The sequence below is a fragment of the Trichomonas vaginalis genome, chromosome VI (assembly GCF_026262505.1).
Source record: "Trichomonas vaginalis G3 chromosome VI, whole genome shotgun sequence".
Lineage (NCBI taxonomy): Eukaryota > Parabasalia > Trichomonadida > Trichomonadidae > Trichomonas > Trichomonas vaginalis.
Window position 1 is genome coordinate 5,350,581 of NC_067208.1, and position 23,123 is coordinate 5,373,703.

General features: G+C 33.7%; 13 protein-coding genes and 2 pseudogenes across 15 annotated transcripts, besides 2 other annotated features; 11 read left to right on the top strand and 4 right to left on the bottom strand.

The window, feature by feature from the left end:
- Window positions 1–180: 180 nt before the first annotated feature.
- TVAGG3_0809880 (uncharacterized protein) lies at window positions 181–2,990 on the top strand (the record flags this gene model as incomplete). Its single annotated transcript, XM_001318273.1, has 1 exon — window positions 497–2,329. The coding sequence occupies one exon, from the start codon at window positions 497–499 to the stop codon at window positions 2,327–2,329; it is 1,833 nt and encodes a 610-aa protein (XP_001318308.1).
- Window positions 2,991–3,185: 195 nt separating this feature from the next.
- On the top strand, window positions 3,186–4,087 carry TVAGG3_0809890 (formate/nitrite transporter; the record flags this gene model as incomplete). The annotated part of the gene is made up of 1 exon (XM_001318274.2): window positions 3,186–4,052. One exon carries the CDS (start codon window positions 3,186–3,188, stop codon window positions 4,050–4,052), a length of 867 nt encoding a protein of 288 aa, XP_001318309.1.
- A 1,525-nt stretch (window positions 4,088–5,612) lies between these two features.
- Window positions 5,613–6,917: a mobile genetic element.
- Window positions 5,709–6,837, top strand: TVAGG3_0809910 (annotated as a pseudogene). Its single transcript has one exon. A coding segment is annotated over exon 1 (1,129 nt).
- Window positions 6,918–6,963: 46 nt separating the features above from the next.
- On the top strand, window positions 6,964–7,449 carry TVAGG3_0809930 (uncharacterized protein; the record flags this gene model as incomplete). The annotated part of the gene is made up of 1 exon (XM_001318275.1): window positions 6,964–7,449. The coding sequence occupies one exon, from the start codon at window positions 6,964–6,966 to the stop codon at window positions 7,447–7,449; it is 486 nt and encodes a 161-aa protein (XP_001318310.1).
- A 1,451-nt stretch (window positions 7,450–8,900) lies between these two features.
- On the top strand, window positions 8,901–9,398 carry TVAGG3_0809940 (protein of unknown function, DUF4106 family; the record flags this gene model as incomplete). The annotated part of the gene is made up of 1 exon (XM_051247680.1): window positions 8,901–9,398. A coding segment is annotated over one exon (498 nt), but the record flags the coding sequence as incomplete, so codon positions are not given.
- A 1,761-nt stretch (window positions 9,399–11,159) lies between these two features.
- Window positions 11,160–23,123: part of a mobile genetic element that runs on past the window's edge.
- On the top strand, window positions 11,763–12,200 carry TVAGG3_0809960 (protein of unknown function, DUF4106 family; the record flags this gene model as incomplete). The annotated part of the gene is made up of 1 exon (XM_051247681.1): window positions 11,763–12,200. One exon carries the CDS (start codon window positions 11,763–11,765, stop codon window positions 12,198–12,200), a length of 438 nt encoding a protein of 145 aa, XP_051083156.1.
- On the top strand, window positions 12,233–13,837 carry TVAGG3_0809970 (protein of unknown function, DUF4106 family; the record flags this gene model as incomplete). Its single annotated transcript, XM_051247682.1, has 1 exon — window positions 12,233–13,837. One exon carries the CDS (start codon window positions 12,233–12,235, stop codon window positions 13,835–13,837), a length of 1,605 nt encoding a protein of 534 aa, XP_051083157.1.
- TVAGG3_0809980 lies at window positions 14,214–14,730 on the top strand (annotated as a pseudogene). Its single transcript has one exon. A coding segment is annotated over exon 1 (517 nt).
- Window positions 15,598–16,833, top strand: TVAGG3_0809990 (uncharacterized protein; the record flags this gene model as incomplete). The annotated part of the gene is made up of 1 exon (XM_051247683.1): window positions 15,598–16,833. One exon carries the CDS (start codon window positions 15,598–15,600, stop codon window positions 16,831–16,833), a length of 1,236 nt encoding a protein of 411 aa, XP_051083158.1.
- TVAGG3_0810000 (protein of unknown function, DUF4108 family) lies at window positions 16,871–17,290 on the top strand (the record flags this gene model as incomplete). The annotated part of the gene is made up of 1 exon (XM_001318277.1): window positions 16,871–17,290. One exon carries the CDS (start codon window positions 16,871–16,873, stop codon window positions 17,288–17,290), a length of 420 nt encoding a protein of 139 aa, XP_001318312.1.
- TVAGG3_0810010 (uncharacterized protein) lies at window positions 17,307–17,753 on the bottom strand (the record flags this gene model as incomplete). Its single annotated transcript, XM_051247684.1, has 1 exon — window positions 17,307–17,753. The coding sequence occupies one exon, from the start codon at window positions 17,751–17,753 to the stop codon at window positions 17,307–17,309; it is 447 nt and encodes a 148-aa protein (XP_051083159.1).
- On the top strand, window positions 17,789–18,664 carry TVAGG3_0810020 (protein of unknown function, DUF4106 family; the record flags this gene model as incomplete). Its single annotated transcript, XM_001318279.1, has 1 exon — window positions 17,789–18,664. The coding sequence occupies one exon, from the start codon at window positions 17,789–17,791 to the stop codon at window positions 18,662–18,664; it is 876 nt and encodes a 291-aa protein (XP_001318314.1).
- TVAGG3_0810030 (KilA, N-terminal/APSES-type HTH, DNA-binding family) lies at window positions 19,304–20,083 on the bottom strand (the record flags this gene model as incomplete). The annotated part of the gene is made up of 1 exon (XM_001318280.1): window positions 19,304–20,083. The coding sequence occupies one exon, from the start codon at window positions 20,081–20,083 to the stop codon at window positions 19,304–19,306; it is 780 nt and encodes a 259-aa protein (XP_001318315.1).
- On the bottom strand, window positions 20,778–21,643 carry TVAGG3_0810040 (organellar and viral DNA polymerase type B; the record flags this gene model as incomplete). Its single annotated transcript, XM_001318281.2, has 1 exon — window positions 20,778–21,643. A coding segment is annotated over one exon (866 nt), but the record flags the coding sequence as incomplete, so codon positions are not given.
- On the bottom strand, window positions 22,230–23,090 carry TVAGG3_0810050 (uncharacterized protein; the record flags this gene model as incomplete). Its single annotated transcript, XM_051247685.1, has 1 exon — window positions 22,230–23,090. The coding sequence occupies one exon, from the start codon at window positions 23,088–23,090 to the stop codon at window positions 22,230–22,232; it is 861 nt and encodes a 286-aa protein (XP_051083160.1).

A 23,123-nucleotide genomic window follows, 5' to 3' on the forward strand; every position in this document is an offset into this window, starting at 1 on the left:
GATTAAGCTCTTGGAGATACTTTGAATCAAATATGATGAATAAAGAATTCATTAAATTCAAGCCCATACATTGTATTCTTGCTTATCACCAGTATCTTTAAACATTTCTTATTTCCATTTTCTTTTGTTCTTCTCACAATATCTTCCTAACTCTAATAACGTTCATTTTCACATAAAGCGCTTTCTTTCTGACTCTAAAAGGAGGACTCTCGATAGCAAAATACAGCGTATCGTAGTCTCTCGCAAAGGGTCTCGTCCTCATACCGCTTCATGCACTTTACCTCCTGTTAGACTTTCACCAAATTCACCAATTTCTCGCTCATTACAATTTTATGGATTTTCTGAACAGACAGTTCGTAATTTATACAGAATCAAATGTGAAGAACTTGAAATCCAACAATTAGATGCTGCCGAAGATAGATTTGTTGATCAATTTTACTCAAATGTTAAAAACAAAACATTAAACTTTTCAAAATTCGGCTTTACTTCGACATGCATGGAATTATTTTCGAAAGTACTTTTAAATACTCCTTATTTAATTCTCGATTTATCTCTAAATTTACTTCAAGAAGCTGGCGCAATTTCAATAGCCAAATATCTTGAAGCAGATCCTAACTTAATATCACTAGATTTGAGGTCTGCAGGCATCAATATCGTAGGCACAAAAGTAATTTTTACTGCTTTACAAAATAACAATCATTTATGCATAATTAATCTAAGCGCAATCGATGGAACAAATAGAAATAGACTTGATACAGACGGATCTCGTGGTTTAGCAAGATGTTTGTATAATAACAAGATTCTTACAGAAATTAACGTATCATTGTGCAGTGTTACAACAGAAGGCGCTCACATGATTGGAGTAAGTCTTACTAATAACGACAGCTTAACTTACTTAAATTTAGCTTCTAATGACCTTGGAGCAAAAGGAATAGAAGCAATGCTGAAAGAAGGAAGCTTCGGATCTCTCGAAACAATTATACTATCAAAGAATCTTATTAATTGCTCAATTTCGAAATTATTATGCAATAGAATTTTATCTGCACCTAAATTACGTCATATTGACTTATCTGATAACCAGTTAAATGAAAAATTCTTAACTCGTTTGGAATCAATTATGAATCAAGGCTGCAAACTTGAATCCATAAATTTAGCTCGAAATAACATCGGCCACGAATCATTATATGCTCTTGAGATGCTTATTCGTTCATTGACATGTCTAAAGAAACTGATTTTATCAGGAAATCCATTGAAAGATGAAGGAATTGCACAAATTAAAGATTATCTGATCAAAAACAAATCCCTTGTCCAAATTGACTTCTCTAATTGTGGCCTTAGAGATGCAGGAGCCAAAACTATTGCAGAGATTATCATTGGAAACAAAACTCTTGAAATCATAAATATTTCATCAAACGTTATCGGAAACGAAGGTGGAATATCAATTGCCAAGTCTCTACTTGCAAATACTACCATCTCTGAGATATATATCAGAGATAATGAATTAAAAGATGATGCAGCTTATGAATTTGTAAATTCTATAAGCCACAGTATGAATATCGTCACCATTGACTTAGCTTATAATGATTTCTCCTACACTGCACTTGATTCTTGGAACAAATGCTTGAATCAGCACAAAATTGACATTGAAAACAGAGTTCCTGAGCTTGCAAAAGGTAAAATAGGAGAACTAAAGCAAGAAGAACAACATTTATCGGATCTTCACTCAAATATCGACATGGAAGAGAAAAATCTGAATAATATTAAAGTTCAATTAGAAAATATGAAGGTTTTGTACAAAGAAACAGAAGAAAAGTACACAGAAGAGATAGCAAAGCAAACCCAGCTGCTCCATGAGAAGACACAAATTTTAGAAGATTTAAGAAACAAATCAGCTACAAGATCAAATGATTTTGTCTCTCTTAAGATCAAATATGAAAAGGAAGAACAAGAACTCCACAGGAATCTTTCAAAAGAAATAACCCAAGCAAATCAAGCTGTTGAAAGACAAAATTCAACAGAACTCAAGTATGACAAAACAAGAAACGAAGCATTTGGTAAGCTTTCAGATGCAAGATTGAAACTAAGTGTTGCTAAGGATCAGTTAAAGCAACTTATTCAAGAAGCGCATATTCTTCAAGACAAACTAGAGAAAGAACAAGAAGATGCCGAAGATGCAGAAGCTCAAGAAACACAGAAGGTTGTTGCTAAGATAACAGCTGATCAAGAGGAGCATCCTTTGAATTCAATTTTGAAATCAATGGAAGAGCAAAGATTGTCGAGAAGATCTAAAAAGAAACTAAAGAAAGCAAAGTCAAAGAAATTCCAATAAATTATTTGTTTGTTTAGTATTTGATTTTTTTTTTGAACTCAATTGTCTGAGACCAACCTGTAAAAAATTATTTACTCTTGATTAAACATAACACATATCATATTTTGCACAAAAGTTGTTATTTTTTGATTCAAAACATTTCGGATCCATCAACGATAAATGGCTCCTGATCAAAGTAAGATAAACTTTAGGTCTATATCCATCAGTAGATTAGATCTTTCGGGGAAATGGAATTCAATGTTCTGGCCTATCGATTGTTTTCTCTATATTCTTATAACTCTCTCAAAATTGAGAGGACTTCCAAACAACTATACGGGCCTAAGCTTGTAATTAAAGGATATGAATAATTCTGATTTTTCGATTTAGTATGATTGAATTACATAAAAATTTTGAGAATAGTTATGGCTTTTGCTTTTAAATTTTATTTTGATCATATTTGCGCATGACATTATGTGCATCATATTGAACATGACAATATAGTTTTGACCAATTTGGCAAGCTCAGAAAAATTCTGAAGGGAGTAAAATCCCCGTGATTTCTCCAATACAAAATATAATTATTTAAGTTATTAAATATCCATCAAATAGTAGCGCTCAATAACTCATTACGAAGCTTCTAAAAACATTAACGATTCTCAAACAATGGAATTCAATGATTCTTTGGATGTGACCATAGCGCTCTCAATTAATTTGAATAAATTTATGGATTTTAAAAACATATCTTAAAATTTAATTTTAAAACCATTCTCAATATTTTTTGGAAAAATTTTGATGACATTGAAAAATTCTGAGAGATCTATTTTGTGACAATTACCCATGAAAAATTGAGAATAGATCACAATCAATCATTTTTCTCAATGGGAGATCTCATTCCATACTCCGAGATATGCGAAAAGCTTACAAACGCTGGTGTTGTTCGCTGCAATGAACCAACATACAACTACATTGTTCGTTCATTCCTCTCTGGTGTCTTCATTTCATTCTCATTCCTCTTCGGTGTTGTTGCTACAATCGAATCAGGACAAACAATCATGTTTGCCCTTTGCTTCGCCATTGGTCTCGATTACATTCTTTTCTTAAACTGCTACCTTTTCACAGGAGATCTTGTTCCAGTAGTTCTTTGTGCATTAAACCGCCGTGCTCCAGATAAAAAGCTCATTTATGCTCTTGCAATGACCTACATTTTCAACGCTCTTGGCTGCGTTTTTGGTGCTTTCTTCACCGGCTGGGCTACAGGACTTTCTAGCAATCCATACGATAACTGGGTTGGCCAAAAAGTTGCTGCTTACTGCTACAAGAAGACTCATATGAATTATGGAAACATGTTTGCAAAGGCTATGATTTGCAACGCCCTTGTTTCTATTGCTACATTCATGGCTAACATGACAACATCATATTGCGGAAAAGTTTTAGCTGTTTTCCTTGCAATCGGTAACTTCTCAATACTCGGCCTTGAACACTGCATGGCTAACTGGTTCTGCCTCTCTAATGGTCTTATGCAGAAGGATGGCATCAAGAATATGACTTGGAAAGCTACAATTCTTAACTTACTCATCGTTTCAATCGGAAGTGCTGTCGGATCATGCGTTTTCGTCTCTCTTCCAGCATTCTTGCAGCAATACTCTGACAGACAAAAGGCCCTCGATAATGCTTCATCTGCTGATATGAATGATTCAGATCAGAAATCCGATGAAGAAATCAAGGATGATGCAGTTAAGGTTTAAACCTTGACACAAACAAGTTATGTAGAGAATAAAATATATTATTATTGCGTAAATTATCGAAAATGTAAACATATCGCCAAATGCGATATAAATACATTTATGTTTATCATAATAATGTATGATTCATATGTATGCTACATAGGATTTTCATTGGACGTGAAAAGTAAACTTATCTGCTCTTTTATCGTATTTCGGATAAAATTTTGAAATGTTCGGATAATTTTGATTAATTCGTCAAAAATTTTCTATTCATATCTTGATCATTTATGAAATGAATTTTTTCAACTCTTTGGCTTGGCAAAAAATGTCAAATTAGAAGATTTTCCCTTATAAATCAAGTGATTTTTACATTCTTCATTCTCTCCAACATATACATGCTCATATCCTTTTATCAGCAAGACAAAAACTCACAACCATATTCCAAATTGATCAAATTTCAATTCAATAATATAAAAGATCAGATTAAGAAGGAAATCAAAGGGAAAATACATTACGAAAATGCTGCGTCAGCTTTTATTGTTCACATATTACCGAATTTTAAAGTTTTATTTCAACAAAATTATCCAGATGACATTTGGAATCAATATTACAGCAATAATAATGTGTATAAGCCTATCACTGAAAATACAAGCATTATTAATGAATATGGAAATTACTTTCTCCATGATGTCTTACTATCGTATTTCAAAACAAGAATAATTGATCTCCGTGATAATCAAAAGGCTCTAATATACAAAACAATATTCGATTCAAATTCGAATAAAGCTTCTGTTGAATTAACTGGTAATCTAATTAATAAAATAGGCGGAAATTTGATTCAAGTTAAGGTATCTTCATACAATACAGCGATAAGTGGTGATACATTTACCGCAATACATTCAAATGTAGTTACAAGTAGCAATGACTTATCACCAAGTTACATTATTGAGTCAACTTTCACAAATTCAGTTGCATGTGGAACCACCATTAGAAGTCAATACGGAAAAATTATATTCAATAACATAAATGTTTCAAATATTGTTTCATCTCAAAGATATTCTGGCTACTCTGTTTTTTCAAAAATACAAGCAAATATTTCATTTTCTACATTCTCCAATATAACATCAAAATACAGATTATTTGCTCATGAAGATTTTATGGGAATGATTCATCAACTCAATATTATAAATAATAATTGCAAAATAAATGTTTATTATATTAATCCAATCTTTTTACTAAATGATATATGCAGCATCAGTGTGAGAGATTGCGTTATCACTTATAATTCAGCTGAATATCTATCATATGCGTATAGTTCTTCAGTAATTTATTTTATACACTGCTGGATTTCTTCAACAAATTCATTCACTCAAACATATTATGGATCATATTCTATATCTGACTCAATCAGCTATTTGTCATTAAACTTGCCTAATGTAAAAATTATACAATCAGAAGACTTTAATAAGAAATATGTATACATCCATTCACTACAAGTTGAAAATAGTCCGCTGATAAAAAGTATTGACACAGAATTAAATATAACAGTACATTTCGATCTTGGCTTAGTTATTAAAAATATAGGGTGTCCAAAGGTGCGTTTAGCACAGCGCTCTATATGAGACTATTAAAGGAGATATATGCTGATTATAAATATATAATAAAAAATATGAATATATGTATATGATGAGTATGTTGTATTTTGGCGCCATGCCGGGATATAAAATGAATTTTGAGACAAGAGGCGGTTTCGCGGGAAATTTTGGCGGGATTTTTTTCATTTTTTTAATGAATCATAAAGAAAACATCCTCGCTCTTGCAAAAAAATGCAAAGACTGTAAAAAAATCTACGAGACATTGGTAAAAATGCTTCGGTATGGATGCTCCTAGCTATTCCACTGTAACGTATCATGTTAGGATGTATCACTTCATGAACAAAAAGGCGCCCATCATAAAAATTGACAAAAAATCGCCGGATCAAAGAAAAATCAAAGCAATTCTTCAAGCGCTAGATGAAGACCCAAGAGCATCACTCAGAAGGATAGAGGAGATGACAAAGATACCACGTACAACAGTCAGTTATTATCTGCACAATTATTTGAACTACAAACTAGCGTATACACGTTGGGTTCCGCACAACCTTAATTCAGTTCAAAAAAAATCTAGAGTCCAATCTTCGAAAGAGCTCCTCTCTATATTGGGTGCGTATCAATCCAAGAAGTTTCGCTTTTTAGTAACAGGGGACGAGTCTTGGTTTCAATATGCAACAGAAGCCAAAATCATGTGGATCCCGAAGGATGAAAATCCGCAAACATTCCCGAAGAAAAAAATTGACACACCAATGATGATGTTGTCGGTTTTTTGGGGCGTGAATGGCATCATCGCAATTGATATTCTTCAAAAACCTAATACGATGAATGCTCAGTATCTAATTGACAATGTTCTTACTCAAATTATCAATTCTGATGAGTTTGAGAAATCCAAACAACAAAAACAAAAGTTTGCAATTCATTTTGATAATTCAAGAGTTCACAAAAGTCATAAGGTAATGAATTACTTGGTGGAAAACAATGTCAAAGTTGTTCCAAACCCAATTTATTCACCTGATATTGCACCCTCTGACTTTTATTTATTCGGCACGCTAAAAAAGAGAGCTGAAGGACGCGAATTCGCGAGTCCAGATGATCTTGAAAATTTTGTAAGAGAGCAATTTGAGCAATTTTCTCATGATGATTTAAAGCGTGTCTTTCAAGCCTGGATCGATCGCTGCGAACGCGTGATTGAATCCAATGGTGATTATATTTAAATAAACTTTATATATATGTAACTTGTTTATTTCTATTCGCAGTATTCAGGTTTGTGCTAAACACACCTTTGGACACCCTATACAACTATTAAATATTGGTTTGATGATAATTCGACAAAATTTATAATGGATAATGTATCATTTCAACAGAATAATGGAATTCACCAATCAATGATTAATATCCCAGACTGGCTTACAACAGAAACTCATAAGATAAGTATGAAAATCATTTCCAATGATGAAATAGAATCAAATATAATTAATTCCACTATATCAATTTCAGGTATGTTCTATAATTCACAAAATGTTGCATTTATGGGAAATATATCTTTGAAACAGAATGTGAATGCAAAAAGATTCAATGCTTCATTTAGAAATTTTGCTGATTCATCAAAATCGATATTACTTAATGATAGAATCAATGGATATCAATATTTTGATGTTATTCTCCAATTTCCATCTAATTTGGAATATGGAATTCATATCATTGATATTCTTGCTGTAAACGAAAATGATAGAGTTATTGGAAAAAAATCTATCGAATTCAATTACATCAAACAAACAAAATACAGTCATTGTATGAACATTCAAAGCCATATTAGAAAACGATAAATAAAAACTATATATCATTGTTATAAACATGCTTTTTTTTAATATTAAAATGTAAATAAAAAAGATTCGGGACAGTGACCTTGCAGTATTGGTTTGATGACAATATAGATAATCCAATAAATATTACTCTTGACTTATATTTATTATTGGTTCGATGATGATTTTTCAAATGCAAGAATATCTAAATTTAAATTTGACCGTGAAATAGGATCAATTCTTTCTTGGAATAAAATCCCAGACTGGCTTACTACAGGAACACATATTTTAAGCGTGAAAATTATTTCTGAAGATGGAACAGCATCAAATATTCTCAATGCAACTTTCACTTATATATGTCCAGCTATTATATCAATTTCAGATATGTTGTATAACTCACAAAAAGTTGTATTAATTGGAAATATATCTTTGAAAGGGAATCCGAATGCAAAAAGAGTAAATGCTTCATTTAGAGACTTTACGGATTCTTCAAAATCGATATTACTAAATGATGGAATAGACAAATATCAATATTTTGATATAGTTCTTCAATTTCCATCTAATTTGAATTATGGAATTCACATCATTGATATTATTGTCATCAATGAAAATGATATAGCTATTGGAAAAAAATCATTCGAATTCAATTACATCAAACAACCAAAAGGCAGCTATTGTATGAATATCCAAAGCTATATTAGAAGAAGATAGATAAAAACATAAACTATTAAATGTTAAAATACATATTACTCAGAATCTTGTCTATAGGAAAGCATAGTTTAAGGGTACAAATTATATCAGAAATGGTATTCAATCAAGAATTTTAAATTCCAATTTCAATTACAAAATTCATGTAGTCATTTCAATTTTTGATTCATACTACATTTCCAAAAGCATTACTTTAGTTGGAATAGTTTCATTGAATGGGAATGTTAATGCAAACCGAATTGTAGCTTCATTTCTTGGAAAAGAATATACACCGAAATCAATATTGGTCAACAATTTTGATGTCGTTCTTCAATTCCCATCTAATAATAAGAATGGGAAAATTGACATTGAAATTTTGACTGTCAATGATAATGATAGATTTATTGGAACAAAATTAATCGAATTCAATTATATAAAACATCCAAATGACAGCTCTTGTTGCAATTTGATATATTTAATTAGAAGAAGATAAATCTAAAATATATTTTTTTTGTTATAAAACTGTTTTATATTATAATAATAAATCGGGTTACTCTATTTTAATATCTATAATAAAACAACTCTGTTATGAAGTTTAACGATCATTCAACATTGAAGTTATTTACCAAAAAGAATATTCTTCAGATTGTATAGCAGCAATTTAAAATAATATGTTTTTGCAAGTATTGTGAAAAAAAAAAAAAAAAAGGCATTGGGGCTTCCAGGCACTTCGTGCCCTCTAGCCCCGAAGATGTTTAGTATAAAACCGCTTTTTAACTTCACTTAAAATGCCACGTAAGCTACGTAAGAATATACGTAAGAGGAAGAGAGCATTGAAACATCCAATAGTAAGACTGACACCACAACAACAGTTGCAACAACAAATGCTGAATGACCCCACTATGTTGCAACAAATGTCAAGCAATCCTATGCTTTTAAACCGAGTTACTGGTGCACAGAGTGGAGGTTTAAGAGCGGCACTTTTAGCGAAAATGGCAGGCTATGGTGGAGCTGCAGACGGAACAGCCTATAACCCTCAAAGTCAAATGAATTTGAGTTCACTCAAAAATCAAATAACAGATGTCAAAAAGTCAAACATAGACATACAGAAGCAAATAAGTGAAAACGAAAAGAAACTAGAATATGACAGACACACAAAGAAACTCAATGAGTTAAACGTAGAGAAAAAGAAGAAAGAAGAACAACTGAAAGAACTAAGTACAGAGGAATATGCGAAAAAAGTGTCAGAAAAAGCAGCAGAAGTAGCAAAAATGGAACAAGATGTTATAAATTTGAAAAACCATACTACTCAATATAAAATACTGAAAGATGAAGAGATAAAACAAAAAGCCCTGAAGACATATATGGATAGCGATGAGTATAAAAAAGAAGTTGAAGCAAATGTAAAGGCAGAAAAACTTTTACAGTTGCAAAACCAAACCGTACAGTATGAAAACTTAGCACAAGAAAGTAAAAATAACGACGCGGCTATGCAAAAGGCAATGAAAAGCGCAGAATATATAAAAGCTAACAATGACTGGTTAGATGCCCAAGCCAACGCTAAAGCAGCCCAACTCATAGGGTCAATAAGGACAAAAATACAAGCGGATGAAGATAGTTCAAATGAAGCTTTAACAAATGCTGACTTTAAGAACGCTTTCGAAGCTCTTCATAGTAAGGTGAAACAAGTGAACGACTTCTCATCTGGAAAGAAACTGAAGTCTGAAGGTTTCGACAAAGAGTTAAAAGAAGTAGCACAAAATATGACGAAAATAACAGATGCAGCAACGAGACAGGCAGTTCAAAGTGCCTATGACGCCGTTAGAGCAACTGTTGTGAAAAGTCAAGAAAAAGAGTTACAACAGACCAAAACAGACCTAGTAAATGCTTTCTTAAGAACGAAAAGTCAGGTAGGACATTACGCTGCAGATGGAACATATGTGCCAGCTGGTGGAACTTATATACCACCAAACCCTCCAAGAGAAGCACCTGCACCAGGACTACCTAGAACATTTACATCGTCACATGGACACAGACACAGGCATGCACCAAAACCAACACAACAACCAACACAACAACCAACACAACAACCAACACAACAACCAACAGTTCAAAACCCTGCACAGCAACCAACAGTTCAAAACCCTGCACAGCAACAACCACAAACAGAGCAAGGACATAAAAGAAGTAGAGAACAAGGAAACCAAGAATTCTTAAAAATGCTTAAAGAAGAGTGTGGTTTCCCAGATACTGTTGACTTTAGTGACAGATATAAAGAAGCTATTAGAAAGTTCAAGGATGGAAATACTGACCCGAACCTATTTAGCTTTATGGCTCAGCACCAAAACGGATATAATCTCAAACCTGGAAAATACAAGCTCGCTAAGGGATATGATTTAATAGCATATCATCCAAATGACATGGATGAATTTACTCCGAGATATTTGATGTCAGAGCTAAATGACAATTCAACTTTCGTCATGAAACGCGTAAAAAATAGAGACGGAACGAAAGAACAAAAGCTTATGAATGCGGATGACGTAGATAGGGAAATTGTTGAAAACGGTCTCGGAATATATGAAATGCCAGCAGATGAGGTACAAGAAACTCCACAGGAAGAAGTTCAGATACAACCAGACATGGAAGAAATAGTTCAGCAACAACAGCTAGAAGAGCCTGAAGGAAACGAACAAGTCCTTCCTTTGGAAACTAACTTCACAGAACTAGATGAAGATTTGGAACAGCCGAAAAATCTTGACCCTCAACAAGAGTATGCGGAGAATATGGAATATTTCCAAGAGTCTAAAAAAAATTCGGCTGACATAGTAGAAGAATATCGAAAAATGTTCGCCGACATACAAAAGACTCCAACACCAGATGAAAATATTCAGCATAGAATGGAAGAACTGAAAGAAAATGTACGCAAATACAACAACCCTTTTTACTTACGAGCATTTAACGTTCAATCTTCGGATGAACTCGGTGAAAATAAAAGGTTAAATTTCAAGAAAACATATAGAAATGAAACATTGTTTAAAGTTCATTCAGAACCTAACCAAGATGGAAACAAACCTACTTTTGTTTCTGCAGACGATGGAACTACAATGAGATGGGGTCATAAAGCTAATCCGGATAGGTGGTTCATAAACTTACAACCACAATTCCAAGAAGTTGTAGACGCAATGGAATTGAATGGTGAACGAGATATAGCTGGTATTTTAAGCGCGGCTTTAATGCCATTGAAAGATATGAAACATGCAGATATTTTGGACCAGTATGAAATGAACATGGCTGATGGAAATATAACACCTGACGTTCTAGAACATTTATCTCAAAGAACTACACAGAACCATAGAGATGGTATATTTGGTGAAGAGTTTAGAAAGAAAGTTAGGGAGGGAGAAGGAAGAGAACCTATTGTACATGACCTTGCAAACGAAAGTTTACAAAATGTCATAAAAACTTACTTTGCAGACAATGAACCGAGAAGGGATGAATATTTAAGAAAACTCAAATGGACAGTACCAAATGAAATGTTAGTATTGAAAAACATGTTCCTTGACAAAATAAAACCAACTACAGAAATAAACGACGCAAGACTGAAAGATTGGGTAAAAGCTTTCCCATTCACAAAAGATATAGTTGGTAACATGGAAAGAAAACCAGAATGGCTACAAAAACATATATTTGGAAACGAGCATATTCCATATGGACAGGCACTGTTTGAAGAGCTTGAACCGGAAACTCAGGACAGAGTCATGCAAACAATACGCGAAGACTCAAATACAGACTATGACAAACTCTTTCTAGGATATAGGTTACCTGAGATGGGCGACCAGAGCCAAAAGGCAAAAAGGGCATGGAAAATTTGCAACATACTAGATGAACATGAGGCAAAGATGCAACAACTTGAAGCAGAGGGCAAGTTACCAAAGCGACACCAAAGAAGAAGAGTAGAACAAAGTGAAAGTAGTGAAGAAGTAACTTCATCTAGTGAAAGTAGTGGCAATGAAGGAAAAAGAAGAGTTAAAAACTCAGTCAGGAAGAAAGTAAAGCTTGGTCGGAGTGGGTTCTATTATGACATATAAATCCAACTATTCTATATTTTTACCCATATGAAATGTACGCCGCTCAGAATATAACGCCAACAGTTTTGGATGCCATGAATGGAAATGTTTCCGAATGGTATAACGAATGCGACAATGCCATTAGAAGGTCAGAAATAGTTCCTGGAACTTACGAATATACAACTGCTGTTTCTTATGGAAACGTAGGTGAGTTTGGAGAAGGTTCTTCAACAACAGTAGATATTGCTTGCGACAGGTTTCATATAATTTCTATTGACAACTCTTTCTTATACGTGGAACAAGACATTGAAATAAAACCTTCTGCCAAGTTGTCTGACAAGAAAGGTTGCAATGGAATTTTCTATGTCGGATACCAATATGCTCCAGAAGTTTTCATGGGATATAAGATATATTCTAACTCTGACTTAGTTCAAACAGTAACATGGGCAAACTATGAATGGTTCGCTTTGAGAAACTCAGTACAACCACAAGCTAGAGAACAAACAGACCAGTATGCAACTATTGAGAAAATAAGAAGACTTGACCCTAACGTTCCAGGAGTTTATGTTGACCTTTCTGGACAAACTGCAGCAGCAGTAACCAAAGTAAAATTGAAACTTAGAGTTCCTTTGTCATCTTTCCTCATCTTCAGGTTTTTAAGATACTTGCCAAACTGGGCAGGAAAAATTTCTATCGAACTTACTCCAAGCAAAAATAACTTAGTCATTGCACCAACACAAGACCCATTCACTCTTACTGTAGCTGGAACTGGTGGAGCCAAGTTCTGTGACTTTTGCAAAGACAAAGTCGACTTAGACTTTGGTTTCTCAAACCTCAACACTGAAGTAAACTACTACTTCAATGCTGCTGGAACTGCTTGGGACCCAGTTAAGTTCACATGCGAAAAGTTTGAATGCAAGAGAATAGAAAGCAGACTTGCAGTCTATATGTTGGACCCAGATATTTCAAATGCTTTAGCTGCCAAATATATTGCAGTTCCACTTATGTTCCCTATACACCAAATATCTGTCAAAGACTTTGCAGGTGAAGTTGGAAACCAAAGTGCTGACCCAGGTGCAAGAACAGATATTGCTTTAACAACTGCAATGAAACATGCAGATACTATGTTTGTACTGTTCAGACGAACTATAAATGACTATTCTTGTTTCTACAACCCTGGTATTAAATATCATATAAACATAGATGGCAAATACTATCCAAGAGAAGAATATTCTACAGTTGAGGATATGAGGTCATACAACTTGACATTAGATGCTATGAACTTTAACAACAACTTCACAACAACCATTAACCCTGAAATGCAAAGTTCTATTATGCCATATGTGAAAGTATGGACTCATACAGGAGCTCAAAACACTCAATATACAAATGGAGACCGTTCAAACTTTTGGCTTGGCATTCCATTTGCTGACTCAGAAGACTTTATGGGTGGTATTTCAACTGTTGGTACAGTTCAAATACAATATACTGGTGACAGAGATGGTCCAAATGAATTGAAAGCAAAGAAGTTTACAAAACCAATAGCACTTTTCACGGAAGATGCTCTTTTGAAGATTCGTTCGATGAAACCTGCTGGGGCTCCTCAGATTGGTATAACGACAGCTTCCATCGAGCAGATTTTGGCAGCAGGTCAGTAAGTTGTTCTTGAACTGACTTCTCTCCGTCAAATATTGACAGTACGCCAGTTTTGACATAGTATTGTATTATAAACTTACCTTTAGAAATATCGGTCAGTTTTGTTGTTATATTTTTGTCTGCTTCAAGAACTTTCACCATCTCGGTTATACCAACTTTCTTTGCTTTATGAAAATATTTTGGTTCAGCAAAGACTGCTATTCTATAACATTTTCCATTGTTTGTGTAAAGAACTATTCTATCAATGAACTTGTATTGTTTGTGTGTGTAAACTTTGTTTTGCTTCAATTCGAAGAGATACTCAAATACGTCCATCTTTTTATTCTAAGTAAAATGTCATTTCCGAAAAATAGAAGCGTAAGTGTTTCAAAAGGTTTAATGGCGGTGGCAGACGTAAAGTTAAATTCACCAACTCAAACAAACAGTCAAAGTGTTGTTGTCAATGTCAAAGACAGAGATGTTGAAGTGGGGAAACCATACGAAGACGAAGATGGTATAACAATAGTTCCTGTAAAAGAACCAACATATCCTGAAGTTAGCAGAGACTTAAGTTCTGTTGCAGATATTCGAAATGACTACCAACAACTTAAAGACAAACTTAAAACTCAGGAGAAGATTTGTCAGGCTTTGGGTATAATGTTAAACTTGGTCGAACACAACCCTGTAAAAGTGAACTCATATGTCATCGCACCTCATGAAATTTTGAAAGAACTATTGAAACTTTTGACAGAGGCAGACGATATAAACATCAAAGAAATAGAACCTGACATTGCTTGCTGTGGTGTTTCATATAATGTCATTGACAAGATATACGTTATGAAAGGAGGTGAAACGTTGAACTTAAAATATAGTTTCCCAGACGTCATAAAAAATATTTGACGACCACAACATTTCATTAAAATTTACTTGCTAAGTAAAAATGGCAGAAGACATAGTGGTTTATACTATTACAACTAAAAACCCTGAGTCATATAATTCTATAACAACAAACTTACAAAGTCCTCAAGGACGATATTGTAAACTGACCTTAAACACGATGAACGACTAAAGCCTGTTTTGCTCTTTTGACACCAGAAGACTTTGTTGTTGTGAATGGTAAAAAATACTCCTTTGAAGATACTTACTCAGATATACCACCAACAGGTTTTGTTGACTTATTTAATACTTTAAGGACGGATGTAACATGTGCTGCAACTAGAGCAGGTTTCATTATGTTTGGATGTCCGACTGAGTTTAGTATAAACGATATGAGCTATAATACAAAACTTATTTCTGGTTTTTACTACCAACAGTTTCCTATAACAGGAAAAGGTGTCATACAAGGTTTGTCTGTTCCATTGACTTTAAGTACACCTATTTTATATATTGTTTCAAACTTAGGTTCAAAGTGCTATTCGAATGTCGACAGAAACTACTATGACCAAAAGATACTCATGCGTATAAACAACACTTTCTCTGCTGGTTTGCCTATTGTTCATTCGAATGCAGAGTTTTCAGCTTTAGTGAACTCAAACACTTTAGCAAACATAAACTTAACCTTAGTTGACGCAAACTTTGTTCCTGTAAAACTTTTATGTCCTATGTATTTGTCAATGACGGCAGAAAGTTTCGAATTGGAAGATGCAACTGGTGAAAGTATTGTACTACAAGAACAACTTCAACAACAAATAGCTCAAGAACAACAAATGCAACAAATGGAACAAATGCAACAACAAATAGCTCAAGAATAAAAAAAATATTTTTTTTATTTTTATATAAAAAAATGTACAGAATAGACGTTTCAGATTTTTATGACTTCCAAGCGTTCAGAAATATGTGTCCATTTCGAGACTATAACAAAGCAGTCGAGAATTTGAAACGTTTAGTCATTTATGTCGACTCTGCCCCAGAATGTTATGTCATGAAAGAATGGGATGTAGTCTTTAACAAACCTAAAGCGACAATAGTTTCAGAACAAGAATGTAAACAGAAACTTAAGAAAATAATAGTTGTACAAGTTGGCATGAAGATGTTAGATGCTTGGGATATCTTATTGTCAAAGTTAGAAGATTTTTCAGTTCGTGGTATAAAGTTCTATACACCATCTCCAAACTTCTATTCTATCTTCACTGGATATAAATACGAACAAGTAGAATGGAAAGAAAATGTTATAGAAGCTTGGTTAGACCATGTCAAAGAAATTATATGCAATGGAAACGAAAGAGTCTATGAGTATATCTTATGTTGGTTTGCAAACATCTTACAACATCCAAGTGCTAAAAATGAAACTGCTCTCATCATAATTGGAAAACAAGGAACAGGTAAGAACACTTTCTTTACAGATATCTTATGCAAACTGTTAGAGGGCTATTCGAACCCGAATATGACAAACTTAGAAAACATCTGCGGTAAATTTAACTCTTCAATAGAGAATATGAAACTTATAGTATGTAACGAACTTCAAAGTATAGATACAACAAAGGTTTTAAACTCAGATGCTTTGAAGAGTCTTATAACAGACAAAGTTGGAGTTGTTGAAAGAAAATATAAAGACCAAAGAGTTTGTGAAAATGTTGCAAACTTCGTCATGGTTTCAAACAACGCCGTTCCGATGAAGTTAGAAAGTTCTGACAGAAGATATGTAGTTGTCAGAACGTCAGAAGCTCATATGCAAGATACAGAATATTTTGACGACTTAGCAGAAACTTTGACATCTGACTTTTACAACCACTTGTTCTCATATTTCATGACATTAGATATTTCAAAGTTCAATCCAAGACAAATTCCACATACCGAAGAGAGACAAACATTGTTAGAAGCAAACAAGAGTGTATATGAACTGTTCATAGATGAAACTGACTTTGAGTGTTTAGATGAAAGGTCATTGTACGATTCGTATAAACAGTATTGCCAAGAGTATGGTTATATGACAGCGTCTAAACGAACATTCTTGGCAAATGTCAAAAGTCTTTTAGATGTTCAGAATGGTGTATATACAAAGAAAAATTTTTCTGAGTAAATTTTAAAAAAAATATTTTTTTTATCCGATAGAAAAGATGACGAAATTCATCTCAGTAAACAAGTATATGTCAGGACTTAAAGAAGAACTAGACCCATTCACATATTTGAATGTTTACTTCTACCATTTTGAAAAGTCTACATTTGACAAAGTTTGGAACATCGAACCAGTTAAGTTTGCTATTGTGACTAAAAATGGTGCGAAATTTGAAGACTTAGACATAGAAGGTTTGTTAACAGTCAAAGAAAGTTTTGACAGAAGGTTTTCAAACCTTAAAGAAGGCAAAGCATACAAACTTGTTATACCTTATGAACCAAAGAAAGCAGACGACTATGAATATTATGAGTCTAAGATAGTTGAAGTTCAAGGTAAATTGGGTAAAAAGATTTTAGAGTCTAAGCCAGTGTTTGCTCCTAAAGAGGAAGAGAACATTGACATTGACCCAGAAATGTTCTAAAAATAAAATTTTATTTTTACATGTCAAATTTCTTTTTCTCTGGCTCTGGTTCTTTCTTCTCTTCTTCTACTTTCTTTTCTTTCTTTTCTCTCTTCTTCTTCTCTGGTGGAGTTATGTCAAACTTCTCAGAACCATATTTTTGTAAAAGTGCTTTGTCATTTAATAGCTCTTCTATTCTGTTTTCTATTTCATTTTCAAGAACAGCGCATGTGTCTTCTTTGCATTCTAAGAAGTTTTGTTGGACTTCATCTCTCCAAGAGGCGTCATCTCTGTCAACAAGTCTGTCATTGACAAATTTTAAGACTTCTCTGCTTAAGGTTTTATGGTTCTTGTCATATTCCCAGAAACAGAACTTTAGAACAAATTCACCTTTCTTGTTTACACTATGTAAGATTTTATGGTCGACAGATGTTTTGCTGTCGAAAAGCTTGTCTCGAATATAGATAGCGAAATCGCTAGACATTTCCTAAAGATAAAATTTTTAATTTTTCTAAAAATATGTTAGAAAAAAAGTTTGCTGACATTGACAAGAAATTTGAGAATGTTTTAAATAAGAACAAGAGGAAGTTGGAAAATGCTCAGATAAAACCCATACATGACAAGTTCTTATTTGCTCAGAATGGTATAACAGGTCTAATCGCACCACCTGGGTCGGGTAAGACTTTCACTTATCTTAAAATGGCTGCACAACAACAAGAACTAGATGAGAAGAACCCATTCTATGAGTTAGTAGTCATTTGTAGTACTTCGGGTCAATTTGACCAAACCGTCAATTCGTTCAAAGATATTATAAAGAAGTCTAAGTTAGTATGTATAAAAGACTCTGAGTTGTTAGATTGGATAAAGAAGTACCAAAGAAGAGTTTTGAAGTACAATGCTATAAATGAGTATGTCAATTCTAAGTTTAAAGACCCAAATGAGGAAATGCAGAGAATATTAGAGAAGAAACACTTCAGAAACAAACAGAAAGAGATTGAGTACCTTTCGAAGAAATTGCAATCTTACGATTGGAAGACTTACCCTCATAGATGTCTTCTTATCTTAGATGACTTTGCTTCTCATCCTTTGTTAAAGAACAGAGAACAAGACATGTGTCGAATTCTTAAGAAGCTCAGACACTTTAACATCTCTGTTGTCATTTGTGTACAGACAGCCAAGAGTTTAAGTAAGGATGTAAAGAGAATACTTACTGATATCATACTTTTCCCCGGATTGTCCGAAGACGATTTCATGGAACTTATGAAAGAGTCCATGGCAGGTAAGTTTGACAGACATGAACTATGGGAGAAGTACAAAGTCATACAAGACCCTCATACTTCTTTCAGAATTCATATCTACGCAAACAAAGTTCAAATTGTAAAAAGTCAAGCGTAAAAAATGTAAGTGTTTGGTCTTAGTCTGTTGTGGTTCTGGGGCTGTCGGTTCTTCTGGCTTTGGAATGGACTCGGTTGGTGGTACGTCGGACATTCGTTTGTGTCCTGTCGGATGGAAGGACTTTTCCTGTCGGAAGGAAGGACTTTTCCTGTCGGAAAGAAAAACTTTTCCTGTCGGAAAGAAAAACTTTTCCTGTCGGAAAGAAAAACTTTTCCTGTCGGAAAGAAAAATTTTTCCTGTCGGAAAGAAAAATTTTTCCTGAAGGTCGGCCAAAAAGTTCTCAATTTTCGAAAATTTGAATGGTTTACGGACGGACAACTGGAAAAATTTTTCCTGTTGGAAGGAAAATTTTTTCCTGTCGGAAGGAAAATTTTTTCCTGTTGGAAGGAAAATTTTTTCCTGTTGGAAGGAAGAGTTCTTCCTGTTGGAAGGAAAATTTTTTCCTGTTGGAAGGAAGAGTTCTTCCTGTTGGAAGGAAGAGTTCTTCCTGTCGGAAGGAAGGACTCGGAATGCCAGAAGGAAGGACTCGGAATGCCAGAAGGAAGGACTCGGAATGCCAGAAGGATTTGACAAGACAATTTACCTTATAGAGCTACCTGAGCCATCTTTGGTGTCAAGCTTGAAAAATATATGGTTCATTTACTCTTCCTCTTTGAAGTTGTCAAAATACTCTGTTATTTTTTCTTTCAGTAGCGGTAAATCTTCTTTGAATGTAAGTATTGTACAACCTTTCATATCATAGTGTGTTTGAGGTAACGTATCTTGAACTATCTGTTTAACATCTTCATTCGGTGTCATTGAAATCGGTAAGTTTTCGCGATAGAACCAATTTCTGTCAGATTTGTAAATCTTAGCAAGGTCGTAAAAGCTTTTGTTGTTTCTTCTGACTAAATGCAACATAACCATATCTCTGTCTTCTTCATTTTCCATCTCTTCAGTGTAAATCATATACTTATAGTTCTTTTCCTTACCTTTTGGTACCGAACGTGGTATTCTTTTCTGTATGTTTTTGTCTTCTTTCATCATATCTTCTCTCTGCTTTGTACAAAGTTCGTCAAGTAGCATAAGTATGTAGATTGCATAACGAGGTGAAGCCCACATTGCTATTGAACTAGCTAGGAACTTATGAACATATATACCTTTTAGATGCGATGGTAAGTTTTGTCTGTCTTGGTACATCTTTTTAAGTTCTACATGTTCAAACTCACTGAGGAGTTCATGAGTGCTATTTAATTCAAACCAGTCTTGTGGTTTCTTGGTATCTGGAGCAAAACATGCTGTCAAAATACTTTGCATTTGGTACATGTCATCTTTGACCGAACGAATGAGACGTAACTGTTTGTTAAACTGTATGTACTCATATTCTTCATTTATGGCTTCATGAACGATAGCAGTTGTTGTGTTCTCTGTTGTTGTCATATCTGTCTTTACATACAAAATAAAAAAAATATTTTATAAAAACTAACGCTATTTTTTTATCTTGTATAAAAGATATGATTTCAGGGATTTTTTACGAAGTGTCAAAGTTCTCTTCGTCAAAAAAATACAGTTATATCATGAAATTTGGTCATTTTTTCACGATTTCAGGGATTTTTTTTACGAAGTGTCAAAGTTCTCTTCGTCAAAAAAATACAGTTATATCATGAAATTTGGTCATTTTTTTCAGCAAAAATATATTTTAGGTGTCACCAGGTCCCTCGGTCCCTCGGTCCCTCGGTCAACTAACATCTTTTTGAAAATGGTGACAACATGACATTTTGACAACAACACAGGAAATAAACTTCTTCGTATATGTTTTGTCATGAAATTTGGTCATTTTACTCAGCAAAAATATATTTTATGTTAGCATGTTAGATCTAACACGTTTTCTAACCTCTTTTCTCACCTCTTGAATTTTGTATAAAAGATATGATTTCAGGGATTTTTTTTACGAAGTGTCAAAGTTCTCTTCGTCAAAAATAACAGTTATATAATGAAATTTGGTCATTTTACTCAGCAAAAATATATTTTATGTTAGCATGTTAGATCTAACACGTTTTCTAACCTCTTTTCTAACATAACTATTTACAAGCGTTTTACATGGTATATGTTGCGATGGTTCATGACTTTAAACAGTTTTGTAGCTTCTATTTCTTCACGAAGGATATCAAAAGTTTTAACAATGCCGAATGTTTCTTTATATTTCTTCTTGACATCAGATAGAAGGAAATCGTCAGCTGTTGGATAGTTTTTGTTCAGAAATGTCAACATGTCCATTTTATCTTCTGCTGGTTTCTCTGCTTCTTTCTTTAAATCTGCATAGTCGTTTCTCATACGTTCTATCTCTTTGACGGAGTAGTTATATTTCCTCATTGCTGCTTTACATTTTGAACATTGTGGGTTCATTTTAGCATTGTACATTGAAATAAAACCAGCTAGAACAACTAAGGCGTCAATGGTTTTCTTTAACTCAAAAGTTGCTGGTTTTATCTGTTCGTTCCATACTTTACCTCTTTTATCTTTATCTCTTATCTGCCATACACATTTTGCAACTAACGAAACAAAGTTGTCGTAGGTCTTAAATTCTTCAGATTTGTATATGTCAGAGATGTTCTTATATAACATATCGCAATCTTTGTCCATGACTTTGTGGTTGCAATGAAATCCAAGAAACTCATAGTTTACCTTACGTATGAACTTCTTGGTTTCTACTGAGTCAGTTGCTTTGACTTCTATTTCATCGAATTCTGGAATAGTGAGCTTTTGTTGTTGTATTTCAGGAAGTTTAGGTAGATGGTCAATAATATCCTGCATTTCATAAAGATATTCTTCATTTGTTTCATCTTTCGCAGTGCAGTCTAAATCTCCTTGGAGAAGTTCCTGCTTTATCTTCTGGATTTCTGTTTCGAAAGTATATGAAGAAGGAATGAAGCTTTTCATCTCTACTAACATTGAAGTTGGGTTCATGACTAACGAGTTTGGTGCTGTTGTTGCTAACATGTTCTTACAATAAAAATAAAAAATATTTTTTTAAAAAAACTAACTTTATTTTTTATGTTTTTTATGAAAGTGTCAAAACTCATGAATTTCGAGAGTTTTCTACGATGTTAGAAAAGTGGTTAGATCTAACATGCTAACATAAAATATATATTTGTGCTATGTTTTCTACGATGTTAGAAAAGAGGTGAGAAAACAGGTGAGATCTAACATGCTAACATAAAATATATTTTTTTCATGAGTTTTGTGTGTTTTCTACGATGTTAGAAAAGAGGTTAGAAAACGTGTTAGATCTAACATGCTAACATAAAATATATTTTTATTGAATTCAGCAACAAAATTCAAGAGTTTTGTGTGTTTTCTACGATGAAGAAGTTTCGACAAAACATATACGATGAAATTCATGACAAAACATTTACGATGAAATTCATGACAAAACATATACGATGAAATCTATCTCCTGTGTTGTTGTCTAAATGTCATGTTGTCACACTTTTTCAGAGAAGTTAAAATGACCGAGGGACCCTCATGAAAATTCAAGAGGGTGAGAAAAGAGGTGAGAAAACAGGTGAGATCTAAAATATATTTTTCAATACTTTTTCAGCACTTTTCCGTAGTTGTATATGAAAGACAATTCGAGATAAAAGTCATAGTACAAAGGTATAATATGCTGCACACCGTTTGTTGTGAACCAGACTTGAAAGTCAGAGAAACTGTTACTAGGTGGTTCGTAGAATTTAGAAGCAAAGTCATAAAAGTCCTTACCGATACACAGAAAACTGTTGTTGCTTGAACTGAAACTTGCATGACACATGACATTTTGAGGGTCAAACACGTTTTTATAAACTGTCAAATCTGCTGGTGGGAGTATAAATTTAAAAGGACCGTCAGGTGGTAATGGTTCGTTCTGGTTTAGTAACCGAAGAAATTGCGCCCAAGAACGTTTGTCCACCCCCCAATATAAAAACTCTGTATCTCTTGGAGGGTTAATTTCAATCTTTTGAAATGAAACGGTGGAGTTCATCTTGTCGTATTCTAGTTTTAGATAGTATGTTCCATTTAGTAAAGAGTCGTATTTTTCTTGAAATTCCCAGTAGTATTGGTTTATTTGAGTTTGAAAGTCATTTAGAGTTTTTTCAAGACTTTCGTCTGAACGAATTGTAAAGATTTTCATTTCGTCAAATTTTTCTATTAGACCATCAGAACCTTTATACTGACCGTGAAAATATACTGCGAACATAAACGCGTTAGTTCTATTTGAAAACAAAACTCTTCTAAATCCTATTGCCTTTGCATCTGAAGGACTTTGAAGCCAGCGAATTGGATAGTCAAATCTATATGTGCGGGATGAAATTTCTTCATCTGATATAGTCCTGCCAGCGTTTGTAAAGATATAGTCTAACGGTTTTGTATCTGCTACTTTTGTTCTTTGTTTTTCAACCTGAAGCATTTTATATATGTAAAAATATACTGTTTTAAAAAC